General features: G+C 38.4%; 1 protein-coding gene across 1 annotated transcript; it reads right to left on the reverse strand.

The window, feature by feature from the left end:
* Nucleotides 1–222: 222 nt before the first annotated feature.
* LOC101676703 (T-complex protein 1 subunit eta-like) lies at nt 223–2596 on the reverse strand. Its single transcript, XM_045062702.1, is given in 4 exon segments — nt 223–773; nt 1221–1588; nt 1590–2457; nt 2459–2596. Coding segments are annotated over 4 exon segments (1665 nt in total). The 5' UTR covers nt 2518–2596; the 3' UTR covers nt 223–403.
* Between the last annotated feature and the right edge of the window lie 11571 nt (nt 2597–14167).

Genomic DNA, 14167 nt, shown 5'->3' on the forward strand with positions numbered 1-14167 from the left:
AGAGAGAGAGATCACAAGTAGGCAGAGAGGCAGGCAGAGAGGGAAGCAGGCTCCCTGCCAAGCACAGAGCCCAGTGCAGGGCTTGATCCCAGGACCCTGAGACCATGACCCAGCTGACGGCAGAGGCTTAACCCACTGAGCCACCTAGGCACCCCAATAAAGGAGCTTTTAAAAAGTATTAGAAAAAACTTGGAGAAGTATGCCTTCCTAAGTATGACACAAACACCAGAAGTTATTATTTTTTTTAAAGTGAATTCTAAGTCTTAAGTTTATTTAAATAATCTCCAGTGAGAACAGAGTGGACCAATGACTACCCCTTCATCGTGATACCAATTGACCAAGACAGAGTAAGCACACCCTGCAGCCAGCCTGCCAGCCCCCTGCAAGAGGGGCAGGGTGCCTCTCAATGCAGGCGGCCCCGGCCCCGGCCTTGGCCTGCCGCTGGGGGAGCATCCACTGTTGAGCGAGGGTTTTTGATGGTTTCGTCTACCGACACGATAAGGCAGGCAGCTTCAGACGCTGCGGTCAGGGCGTTGATGCGCACCATGGCTGGCTCCCATACGAAGGCCTCGAAGTTGTCAGCGATGTCCTCGTTATTGATGTCCACTCCGTACCACATGCCCCCCTGGGCATGCCGAGCCCGCAGCTTGTTGAGGATGTTTGTGGCATCAAAGCCAGCATTATCACACAGCTGGCCTGGGATAATTTCCAAGGCTTTGGCATATGCCCCTATCAACAGCTGCTGCTTTCTCGGAATGAGAAAGCAGCAGGTACTTGGAGAGAGTCGCAGTCTCGAGGAACATGCAAACAGAGAAGCTCAGTCTCTGGCAGCAACTGGAGCTCCTCAGGGAGCTGAACACCCGGCTGCGGGACCAGAGGGGCGCCTGTGAGGCCAAGCGGCTGAGCAATGGTCGAAGGAAAGCTCTGGCCATGGCCCGCTTGCCTGGGTCCACCTGCTGCTGCTGCTGCTGCTGGGCTCACCCTCCGAGATGTGGCTCTGGGCCCCTTCCCAGTGCCCACTGACCATCCCCAAGAGACTTGGAGAAGCCGCCCCTTGAAGGTGGTGCATTGTGGCTAGGTGCTGCCCATCCAGCAGACTGAAGGAACTCACGTAGGAGTGCTGAGTCTTAGGTGCCTTCCTGCTGGTCCTCATCCTGTCCCCATCCCATCAGACCCATCTATGACCAGCAGAAGAACTCCCTCCTCCTAATAAAGTCCACTGACTGCAAAAAAAAAAAAAAAAAAAAAAAAAAAAATCCCGCAGGTACTTAGAGAGCTCCATCTCAATGGCCTCACCGCCAGCCACCACTGAATTGTTCTTGATGGCCCTCCTGACAATCATGATGGCATTGTGTAGGGACCGCTCTGTCTCCTCCATAAACTGCTCAGCACCACCATGAAAGATGATAGTGCAAGTCTTGGCCTTGGGGCAGCCAGTGAAGAAATTGTACCTCTCACCGCCAATCTGGGTCTCTTCAAAGATCTGGCAGCGGCCCAGCACGTCTGATGACAGAGCATTCACACTGGTTTGAATGGAGCCTCCACACGCCATCATTGTCCTCTTCAGATCCTCCTCCGGTACTCGGCCATACTCGGCCAGCACAGAACATGTCCCTGTCAGCAAAGTACTGGGTGGCCACATCCCCAATGGGGAGTTTGGACAAGACGACTTTCGCTCCAGAATGATGGATCCTCTCTATCTTGTCATAGAGAATGTTCCATTCAGCATCGACAATTGCCTGATAATCCTCAACGGTGTGGACTCTGATTTCAGCATTATCTTTCTCAGCTTTCAGCTCAAGCTCGACATTTAAAAGGGCAATCATTGGATTATTGTACTTTTTGGGTTGCATTTCAAACCCAGCATAAGAGAAAGTCTTCTTGAACGCGACGCCAGCTACCACCTGGGACTCCTCCAGGGCACCACCTTGCACCTTCTTGATTCCAATCATCTTAAGCTGCAACAGATCATCGAGCATCATCACTGCATCCACCACCATCTTGGCAAAGAAGGCTTTCTGCTGGGAAATCAGCTTGGAGCTCAGGGCGATCATGGCACATTTCTCCAGCAGCTTCCTCTGCTCCACTTTATCTTCCTTCTTCACGGTCACAGCGATCTCTTTGATCTTGTTAACTGCCAACTGGGTGGCAGTGCGGAATGCTTGGATGATGATCTGTGGGTGCAAACCTTCCTCCACATAGGGTTTTACTTGCTTCAGAAACTCAGCAGCCAGCAGGGTCACAGAGGTGGTACCATCACCAACCTCAGCATCTTGGGATTTGGCAATGTCCACTAGAGTCTTTGCTGCAGGATGGACAACATCAAGGAGTTTCAGAATTGTGGCCCCATTATTAGAAATTGTTGCTTTGCCTCAGCCATCTACGATCAGCTTGTCCATGCCACGAGGGCCCAGGGTGGTTCGTACAGCCTCTGCAATCACCTGGCAGGCACTGATGGGGGATGCCTTGGGAGCTATCAGTCCCCTCTTTCAACAGGATAACTGGTGTGGGCATCATTTTGGAAGCTTATTCACTGGCCCGCCACGCCTCCCGTCTTCTCCGCGTCCGGGCGGCCCAACCACCAGAAGTTATAAATTTAACTACACAATAATCTAAATTTTTTTTCTTTGACAAAAATTACAAAGTGTCAAAAGATAAATGACAAACTGGAAAAGAGATTGTGCAGCATTGTCTCAGTCAGGATTCAGGACAAGAAACAGACACTGTCTGAGGAATATTAAGAAAGCGATTTGATAAAGTAAAGGATGTTGTAATAATGCCATTAGAAGGTGGGGGAATGAGCTGGAGGCTGGCATCTCCAGCACTCACCCCAAAACACTGTTACATTGTCCCACCACAGGTAGTCTGACCTCTAAACTTGCCACTTGGAACTACCAAGAGCACATACCTATAGCTGAAACTTAAGGCCCAGGGAGATAGAGTTAGGAAGTTGCAACTGTCTCTTCAAGAAACAGAGCCAACAGGGAGTTTATCTGTGAACCGCAGCACAAATGCCTCTCACCACCCCAAAATTGGGAATTAGGCCCGGGAATATGGGATCCTAGTGCCTCTGCCACCAAAACAGCCTCTTTTCATTGAGAAGATAAGGAATAGCCAGTACTGTGCATAAACCTCACATTTCCAAAATTTTACTTACCAGCAAAAAGCCAGTTGAAGTGTCGGGAAAATGAACAAAGATTCACTGTTTCTGCTTTCATCCAAATCACATCAAACACACTCACTACAATACTAATTTACCACAGAAGCACAGTTATAAGGTAGTCTGGAAACATAGTTATTAATTTTCTAGAGTTGCAGAAAAGAGGGCATACTGGAGAAAGGGGAAATAGGGGTGAGTAAAGAAGTCCACATTATCAGCCATTAAACACATCTAACAACCAATGGCTCATCCTGTAGTGTATAGAGATCTTATAAATCAATAAGCAGGCAATGAACATAGAACATTCTCAAGGAAGCAGTTACAGATATTTTTTAAACATGTAAAGCAACACTTAATATCACTCATAATAAATAAATGCAGATTGAAAAGAGAGTACTCTTTACCTCTCAGATTTCAAAATACCAGCATAATTGAATTGAGGAGAGTTTATAGAAAAAGAACATCTCTGGAGGGCAATTTGGCAATATCTGTTCGAATTCAAAGTGCACTTACACCATGGTTATCAATTCTAGGAATTTATACTAGATACATAATAGTGCATTTGCAAAAAAGTATGTACAAGGCTATTTCCTGAAGTACTATTTGTAATACCAAATACTGAAAACAAACCTAACATCTATAATATGAGGTACAATAAGTGCCTAACCTAGAATGTATTGTCAAATAAAATATATTGTCAAATAAAATATATTGTCAAATAAAACAAGCAAGAAGCAGAATGGTATGTGAAGTGGGACATAACATACAAAATGGGCGGATAATTTTATACATGCTTGTATATGTATAAAATATTTTTTAATAACAGTTTGCCTCTATGTAGAGAAACTACAGGCTTGTATGTCAGGGTTGGAACAGAATTTAATTGTATCATCATATTTGAATTTTTCCATGTGAATTTATTATCTTTGTAAAAAAATACATAAAATATAAAATAAAATATAAGACACAGGTACCCACAAAATTAGTGCAAAAAAGAAAAGCTATAGCACATTATAAATTCTCATTACATGTTTTCTTAGTGAAGTTCTGTCAACCAAGCTGCTATATTTTAAGGCTTGGCAGCTACTTACACTTATGCCTCCTGTAATGATAAGCAGTTTTTAGGGGTATTGTCTGATAAATAAAGCATTAAGATAAAATATTGTGTTCTGAGGACCTATTTGGGATCACTTAACAATTTTTTTAAACTACACAGATAATTTATAGGCTCACTGACTGAAAATTATAGAGATAGAGCTAGAGTCACGTGAGTCTGATCAGAGTTTTTGTTTCTTTTTCTGTTGTTTTCTTGGCTCTTCTCTATACTTCTGTTACCTTCTCTAATATCTTTATTCTCAGTCCCCATTCCTTCAGTTAGCTAACACCCTGCAGCTCCAGGTAATACCAAAAAGAATTTGCCCTCCTCAGCTTGCAGGCACAAGTCCTAGACTTTAAGGTAAGTGGGCTAACCTAAATCATACATCCCTTCTCGAGCCAGTTAGCAAACAGAAGACATTCTACTGATGAACTTAAGCCAATCAGTGCTCACCATAGATTTTCAAAATGGTGTCAACCTAACCCAAAACATGTATCAGTTTTACAATCCAAATCCACAATGGGATTTAAAAAAAATTATTTTATTATTATTATTTTTTATTTTTGGTGTGGGAAGGCTAGGAAAGGAACCACAATATTCACTAAGGTGTTATTTATTTTAGAATTGCTTCTAATGGAACACTTTTTTTAAATGTAGAATTTTAAAACAAGTGATGTGCTTATTTTCCATCTTTGAATTTATATAGTCACCTTTTTTATTTCCAACCTAGACCACAACACCAAGCCAAAGATTGAGAGTTAGAGAGGAGAAGGTTTTCTCAGCTGGACAATGGTAATAGTAATAATACCTACTTTGTAGAGCTGCTCTAGGAATAAACTGATACATATAATATGCTAGACTAGTTCCTGATATATTACAACTGCTGAAAAATAGCTGTCAATATCTTCTTAAACATGATTAATCATCCACAAACATGGCAGAAATGTACACTTGTCTGACTTATCTAACAAAGATTTTGAAGCATCCCTGACAAAGATGCTTCAAGAAGCAATTACACACTTGAATCAAATGAAAGAAATACAAAATTTCAGCCAAAAAAAGCCTGTAAGATACAAAAAAGACCCAAATAAAAATCTTAGAGCTAAAAAAAAATTTAAAAAAATAAATTAAAGTAAAAAAATTAATGGATGGGCTTAACAGCAGAATGAGTTGGCACAGAGGAAATAATCACTTAACTGGAAGATAAAACAATACAAATCAATCAATCTTAACGATAGAGAGACAGTAAACTGAAAAATGAAAGTGAACAGAGCCTCAGGGACCTGTGGGCTTATAAGAAAAACTGTAACATGTCAACAGAATATAGGAAGGAGAGAAGAAAGAGGTCAGGATTAAAAAAATACCATGTGAAATAATGGCTGAAAATTTCCCAAATTCAGCAAGAGAAATTTATAGAATTAAGAATCTGAGAATACTCGTGATGAAATAAACTCAAAGAAGTCCATGCCAAGATACATTACAATTTTACTTCTGAAAACTAAAGACAAAAAATGTTAAAAGCAGCAAGAAAACAAACATTTCCTATAGGAGAAAAACAATTTGAGTGGCAGCAAATTTCTCACCAGAAAATGGAAGCTAGAGAAAAGGGACACAGCATTTTTCATGTGCTAAAAGAAAAGAGCAATCAGTTTATAATCCTATATCTAGTGACAATATCCTTCAAGAGGGAAGGGAAATCAGGACATCTTTAGATGAAGTTAAAGCAGGAGAATTTGTGACAAGTAAATCTACCCTAAATTAATGGCTAAAGGAAGTGATCTAAACAGAAATAGAATAATAAATGGAGGAAGCTTATAAAATCTGAAAGGAAGAAACAAATGATAAGCAATAGAGTAAATGCAATAGGGTTTTCCTCTCTTAAATTTCTTAAGAGTATGTTTGACATGAACCACACCTGTAACCATATAAGATGTTATTCTAAATGTACGTAAAAGAAAGTGTTAGGATGATTATTTTATAAATGAGTGAAGGTAAAGGTACAAAAGGTAAGGTTTCTATATTTCAATTAAACTGGTAAAATGATGACACCAGTATATTAAGATAAATGATGTATACATAACGTAATATCCAGAGCAACCCCTAGAATATCATACAAGAAGATAAATTCAAAAACACTATAATCCAAAGAGAATTCAAAAAAAAAATGTTCAAGTAACTCTTAGAAAAGCATTAAAAAGCAGGAAAAAAGAACAAAAAGAAGACAAAAATTTAAATTGCAGACTTTAGGTCTTAATTTGTAAATAAATGCATGACATTTTAAAAGTCTAAATATACCAGTTAAAAGACAAATTATCAGAGTGGATTATATACATTGCTAGTTGGAAGGCAAATGGCATTCTGCCAAAATAGTTTGACAGTTTCTTTAAAAGCTAAGTATGTAATTTTCAGAAGACCCAGAAAATTCACTCCTGCACATTTATCCCAAAGAAATGAAGATCTATGTTCATACAAACACAAATCTGTATATAAATGCTTATAATGGCCCAGAATTGAAAACTACACTAGAAACCTTCCAGATGTCCTTCAACAGGTGAATGGTTAAACAAACTCTGGTACCGTCATAACAATGGAATACTGCTCAGCAATAAAAAGGGGAAAAGCTATGGATACAGGCAAAGACTTGGATGAATCCTCAGAAAAATACGCTGAGTTTATAAAAGCCTGTTCCAAAAGGTACATATGGCATGATTTTATACATATAACATCCTTAAAATGAATAAAATAGAGCAGATTAGTGGTTGCCCCTGGTTAAAGGAGTAGGGGTGGAGCTATGAAAAGACAACATGTAAGATCTTATGATGATGGAAATGTCATCTATCTTGATGATGTCAGGATCAGTACGCTGGGTGTGTTATAGTACTGCAGTTTTATAAGATGATACCACTTTTGGATTTTTGCAAATCTGACAGATGAGAAGTGGTATTTCAGAACAGTTTAAATTCTTATTTCTTTTATTAACTGTGGAGCTGGGAAGTTTACAATATGCCTGATAATTTTTTTAAAAAAATATTTCTTCTTGGATGTTCTATTCATATTCTTTGCACATTTTCTTTGAGAGATGCTGGTCTTTCTCCTCTTTGATTTGTAGATACACATGTTATATGATATAAATGGAAACATCTTTTTTAAAAATTATAATTTGCCCTTTGCTTTTGCTTTTTTTTTTTGTTATTCACAATGAGAGAGTGTTTCAATGTAGTCAAATTGAGTAATCATTTTTCATTCTGTATATTGAGTACTTATTAGAAAATATTTTCTATAGTCAAGCTACAAAATAATTAGTCTATACTTCCTCTAGCTTATGTGTGGTTTTCATTTTATTATGTTTAGAACTCTGATCTGTGGTGGCATTCATCCCAGTGTCAAAGTGAGGTCCAAATATGATTTTATCTTTTCTTAAATGGCCAACCAGTTAAACCAACAACAATTGTAGGCAATCTCAGTTTTTACGGTTCAAATATGCATGGGTATCAATTACCATAGTTCAGTTAAATAACATTGCTTCAGTTAAATAACATAGTTCACATTTTATTTATCACGTTATATTAGCTGTGAATTAGTACAACAGAGGTATCACAGAGAATTGTTTAAAAAAGAATAATTGCATACATGTGAATATACCTATGTATTTATATACATACATGTATGTATACATGTGAACAAAAATGTACATGTGGATACATATGAATAAAAGCACATGTGAATAAATGTGAACAAAAATGTACAAAATTACATGTGAATACATGGGAACAAAACTATGAATAATTACATACAGTACAAACTTTGCTGCTAACTCTTCAGTTTGCAAAAGTGTTACCTTCTTATCTCCCAGTGATAAATCCATGTGGCACTTTAAGAAAATAGACAATGGGGAGAGAATTGTTTAACAAAAGATAAAAGTGTGGTAAAGAAATAAAAATGATGAGGGAAGGACCAAGATGGCAAAGGAGTAGGAGACCTTAATTTCATCTGGTCCCAGGAATTCAGCTAGATAGTTATCAAACCATTCTGAACATCTACAAACTTAACAGGCGATCCAAGAAAAGAATAGAATCAATTCTATGAACAAAAAAGTGACCACTTTCTGGAAGGTAGGACCTGTGGAGAAGTGAATCCGAGGTGATATTTGGGAAGATAGACCACCAGAGGCGGGGGGAGGGAACCTCTGTCAGCCAGCTAGTGGCAAGTGATAGAGCAGTGAAGCACAAAATAAGAACTTTCAGAAGTCTGCTTTGCTGAGGGACATCACTCCAGTGGCTAAGTGGGGGGAGTGGAACCCTCACTGGAACAGTGTGGTTTTAGGACCCTTGGAGTCACCTCCAGAAAGACTGGAGGTGCCTGAGAGTGGCAGAGCTCCCAGCTATTGGAGCAAGGAAGCCAGCTGCAAAGACAGAGCCGAGGAATGGGCTCTCAGCTCAGAGTTGCCATGAATGATGATCCACGGCAGAGTCAAGCCACTACTCTTCGAGCAGATACCCAACTGCAAAACTCCAGTGCTAGGGAAATACAGCACATAGAATTCATGGCTTTTTCCCCCATGCTTCGTTAGTCTTTCAGAGTTAGTTTTTTTCATTTTGTTTATTTTTTTCTTTTTCTATCTTTTTGAATTACTTTTCTTTCCTTTTCCAACCAACATCTTATCAATTCCTTTTTCAAAATATTTTTAAATTTTCATCTTTACAGTCATATCCCATCCTTTCACTGTAGTTACCTTCATTTTTGTATATTTATATGTAAGGTATTCTGTCTTTAAAATTTTGGGAGGCAGTTTCATCTAACTGACCAAAATACACCAAAAATCTAGTGTGTGGTTCTGTTCTATTCACCAACCTGATCATATTCCTTTTTTCCCCTTTCTCCCCCACAACCCCCAGTTCCTGATCACTTCTGATTTGTTTAGTGTATATTTTTCTGGGGCCATTGTTACCTTTAGCATTTTGTCCTTTCATTCATCTATTTTTCTCTGGACAAAATGACCAAACAGAAAAACTCACCTCAAAAAAAAGAAAAAAAGACAGTACTGATTGACAGGGACTTAATCAATATGGACATTAGTAAGATGTCAGAACTAGAATTGAGATGACAATTATAAAGATACTAGCTGGGCTTGAAAAAAGCATAGCAGATGCTAGAGTATCCCTTTCTGGAGAAATAAAAGAACTAAAATCTAACCAAGTCAAAATCGAAAAGGCTGTTAATGAGGTACAAGCAAAAATGGGAGCTCTAACTCCATTAGAGTGAATAAGGCAGAGGAGAGAATTAGTGACATAGAAGACCAAATGGTGGAGAATAAAAAAGTTGAGAAAAAGAGAGACAAATAAGTACTGGATAACGAGGGGAGAATTTGAGAGGTAAGTGATCATAAGATGAAACAATATGAGAATAATTGGGATCCCAGAAGAAGAAGAAATAGAGAGGGGCAGAAAGTATACTGGAGCAAATTATAATAAAGAATTTCCTTAGTATGGCAAAGGGAACAAGCATCAAAATCCAGGAGGCACAGAGAACCCCCTTGAAAATCAATAAAAATGGGTCAGTACCCTGTCATCTAATAGTCAAACTTACAAGTCTCAGAGACAAAGAGAGAATCCTGAAGCCATCCACCTGGGGACAAGAGGTCTGTACCTACAATGGCAGAAACAGATTGGTAGCAGACCTATCCATAGAGACCAGGCAGGCCAGAAAAGACTGGCATGATATATTCAGAGCACTAAATAAAAAAAATATGCAGCTAATAATGCTATATCCAACTAGGTTGTCACTGAAAATAGAAGGAGAGATAAAAGCTTCTAGGACAAACACTAAAAGAATTTGGGAATACCAAAGCAGCCCTATAGGAAATATTGAAAGAGGACCTCTAAGCAAAGAGAAAGCCTAAAAGTAATGTAGACCAGAAAGGAACAGAGACAACATACAGTAACTGTCACAGGCAATACAATGGCACTAAATTCATGTCTTTCGATATTTACCCTGAATTTAAATGGGTAAATGTGCCAGTCAAATGCCATAGGGTATCAGTTTGGGTAAAAAGGCAAGACCCATCGATTTTCTGTCTGCAAGAGATTTATTTTAGACCCAAAGACACCTGTAGATTTAAAGCGAGGGGATAGAAAACAATTAACCATGCTAATGGACATCAGAAGAATGCTAGGGTGGCAATCCTTATATCAGACAAATTAGATTTTAAACCAAAGAGTATAATAAGAGATGAGGAAGGACACTCTGTCATACTAAAGGGTCTATCTAACAAGAACTAACAATTATAAATATTTATGCCCCTAACATAGGAACAGCCAATTATATAAGCCAATTAATAATAATATCAAAGAAACATATCAGCAATAATACAATAATGATAGGGGACTTTAAAACCCCCTCACTGAAATGAACAGATAATTTAAGCAGAAGATCAATAAGGAAATAAAGGCTTAAAATGACACACTGGACCAGATGGACCTCACAGATATATTCAGAACATCCCATCCCAAAACAACAGGATACGCATTCTTCGCAAGTGCACATGGAACAGTCTCCAGAATAGATCACACCCTGGGGTCTCAACTGGTACCAAAAGACTGGGATCATTCCCTGCATATTTTCACACCAAAATGCTTTGAAACTAGAACTCAATCACAAAAGGAAAGTTGGAAAGAACTCATATACACGGAGGCTAAAGAGCATCCTACTAAAGAATGAATGGGTCAACCAGGAAATGAAAAAAGAATTTTAAAAAATTTATGGAAATAAATGAAAATGAAAACACTAATGTTCAAAATCTTTGGGACACAGCAAAGGCAGTCCTAAGAGGAAAGTATATAGCAATACAAGCCTTACTCAAGAAACAAGAAAGGTCTCAAATATACATCTTAATCACCTAAAGGAGCTGGAGAAAGAACAGCAAAAGCCTAAACCCAGCAGGAGAAAGGAAATAATAAAGAACAGAGCAGAAATCAATGACATAGAAACCAAAAGAACAGTAGAACGGATCAATGAAAGTAGGAGTTGATTCTTTGAAAAAATTAATAAGATTGATAAACCCATGGCCAGACTTAGCAAAAAGAAAAGAGAAAGGACCCAAATAGATAAAATCATGAATGAAAGAGGAGAGATCACAGCCAACACCAAAGAAATACAAACAATTACAAGAACATATTATGATCAACTATATACCAGTGAATTAGACAATCTGGAAGAAATCCTAGAGATGTATGAACTATCAAAACTGAACCAGGAAGAGAGAAAATTTGAACAGATCCATAACCAGTAAGGAAATTGAAGCAGTCATCAAAAATCTTCTCTAACAAACAAGAGCCCAGGGCCAGACAGCTTCCCAGGGGAATTCTACCAAACATTTAAAGAGGAATGAATATGTGTTCTCCTGAAACTGTTCCAAAAAACAGAAATGGAAAGAAAACTTCTAAACTAATTTTATGAGGGCAACATTACCTTGATCCCCAAACCAGACAAAGATCCCACCAAAAAGGAGAATTACAGATGAATATAGATGCAGAAATTCTCACCAAGATACTAGCTAGTAGGATCCAACAGTACATTAAGAGGGTTGTTCACCACAACCAAGTGGGATTTATTCCTTGGCTGCAAGGTTGATTCAACATCCACAAATCAATCATTATGATACACTAAATTAATAAAAGAAAGGACAAGAACCATAGGATCCTCTCAATAGATGCAGAAAAAGTGTTTGACAAAGTACAGCATCCTTTCTTGATTAAACCTCTTCACAGCACGGAGATAGAGGGTACATACCTCAATATCATAAAAGCCATCTGTGAAAAGCCCACAGTGAATAGCATTCTCTATGGGGAAAAACTGAGAACTTTTCCCCTAAGGTCAGGAACATGGCAGGGATGTCCGGTATAACCACTGCTCTTCAACATAGTACTACAAGTCCTAGCGTCAGCAATCAGACAACAAAAGGAATTGGCAAATCCAAATTGGCAATTAGTAGTCAGACTCTCACTCTTTGTAGATAACATAATTCTTCATGTGGAAAACCCAAACTCATGGAGGAATTCAGTGAAATGTCAGGATATAAAATCAATGCACAGAAATCAGTTGCATTTCTATACACCAACAATAAGAAGAAAGAGAAATTAAGGAGTTGATCCCATTTATAATTGCACCAAAACCATAAGATACCTAGGAATAAATCTAACCAAGGAGGCCAAGGATTTGTACTCAGAAAACTGTAGAACACTCATGAAACAAATTGAGGAATTAAAAATGCTCCATACTCATGGATTAGAAGAACAAATATTGTGAAAATGTCTATGCTACCTAGAGCAATATACATCCAATGAAATCCCTATCAAAATACCAACTCTTTTCACAGAGCTAGAACAAATAATACTAAAATTTGTATGGAACCAGAAAAGATCCCAAATATCGAAAGGAAAGTTGAAAAAGAGAAGCAAAGCTGGTGGCATCACAATGCCGGAATTCAAGCTCTATTACAAAGCTGTAATCATCAAGACCATGTGGTACTGGCACAAAAACAGACAAATAGATCAATGGAACTGAACAGAGAGCACAGAAATGGACCCTTAACTCTATAGTCAACTAATCTTCGACAAAGCAGGAAAGAAAGTCCAATGGAAAAAATACAGTCTCTTCAACCAATGTTGTTGGGAAAATTGGACAACTACATGGAGAAGAATGAAAGTGGACCATTTCCTTTTACCACACACAAAAATAGGCTAAAAATGGATGAAAGAATTAAATGTGAGATAAGAATCCATCAAAATCCTTAAGGAGAACACAGGCAGCAACCTCTTCGACCTCAGCTGCAGCAACTTCTTCCTAGAAACATCACCAAAGGCAAGGGAAAGAGGGCAAAAATGAACTATTGGGACTTCATCAACATAAAAAGCTTTTGCAGAGCAAAGTAAACAGCAAAATCAAAAGACAACCAATAGAATGGGAGAAGATATTTGCAAATGACATATCAGATAATGGGCTAAAGTCCAAAATCTATAAAGAACTTACCAAACTCAACACCCGAAGAACAAATAATCCAATCAACAAATGGGCAGAAGAAATGAGCAGACATTTCTGCAAAGAAGACATCCAAATAGCTAACAGAATATGAAAATCTCAACATCGCTCAGCATCAGGGAAATACAAATCAAAACCTCAATGAGATACCACCTCACACCGGTCAGAATGGCTAAAGTTAACAAGTCAGAAAACAACAGATGTTGACAAGGATGTGGTGAAAGGGGAACCTACTATTGGGAATGTAAGCTGGTGCAACCACTCTGGAAAACAGTATGGAGGTTCCTCAAAAAGTTGAAAATTTAGAGCTACCCTGCAACCCCCCGATTACACTACTGAGTATTTACCCCAAAGATACAAAGGTAGTGATCCAAAGGGGCACGTGCACACCAGTGTTAATAACAGCAGTGTCCACTACTGTTATTATAGCCAAACTATGTAAGGAGCCTACATGTCCATTGACAGATGAATGAATAAAGAAGATCTATATATAATGGGATAGTATGCAGTCATCAAAAAATGAAATCTTGCCATTTCCAACAACTTGGATGGAATTAGAGGGTATTATGCTAGGTGAAATAAGTCAATCAGAGAAAGACAATTATCATATGATCTCATTGATATGAGGAATTTGAGAAACAAGACAGAGGATCATAGGGGAAGGGAGGGGAAAATGAAGCAAGATGAAACCAGAGAGGGAGACAAACATTCCTGGTGACATAAATGAGGAACATGGTTGTGATGAAAAAATGAAGATGTCTCTTAGGAAGTCATGCTAGCAAATGGGAAAAAAATAACATTAGAATTTCAGGGATATCTCATAACATAGAAAGTACAAAGGAAAAAGTTTTGAAAGCAGATCCAAGCTTGAAAAG

The sequence above is a fragment of the Mustela putorius genome, unplaced genomic scaffold (genome assembly GCF_011764305.1).
Source record: "Mustela putorius furo isolate JIRA1106 unplaced genomic scaffold, ASM1176430v1.1 tig00003845_pilon_pilon_pilon, whole genome shotgun sequence".
NCBI lineage: Eukaryota > Metazoa > Chordata > Mammalia > Carnivora > Mustelidae > Mustela > Mustela putorius.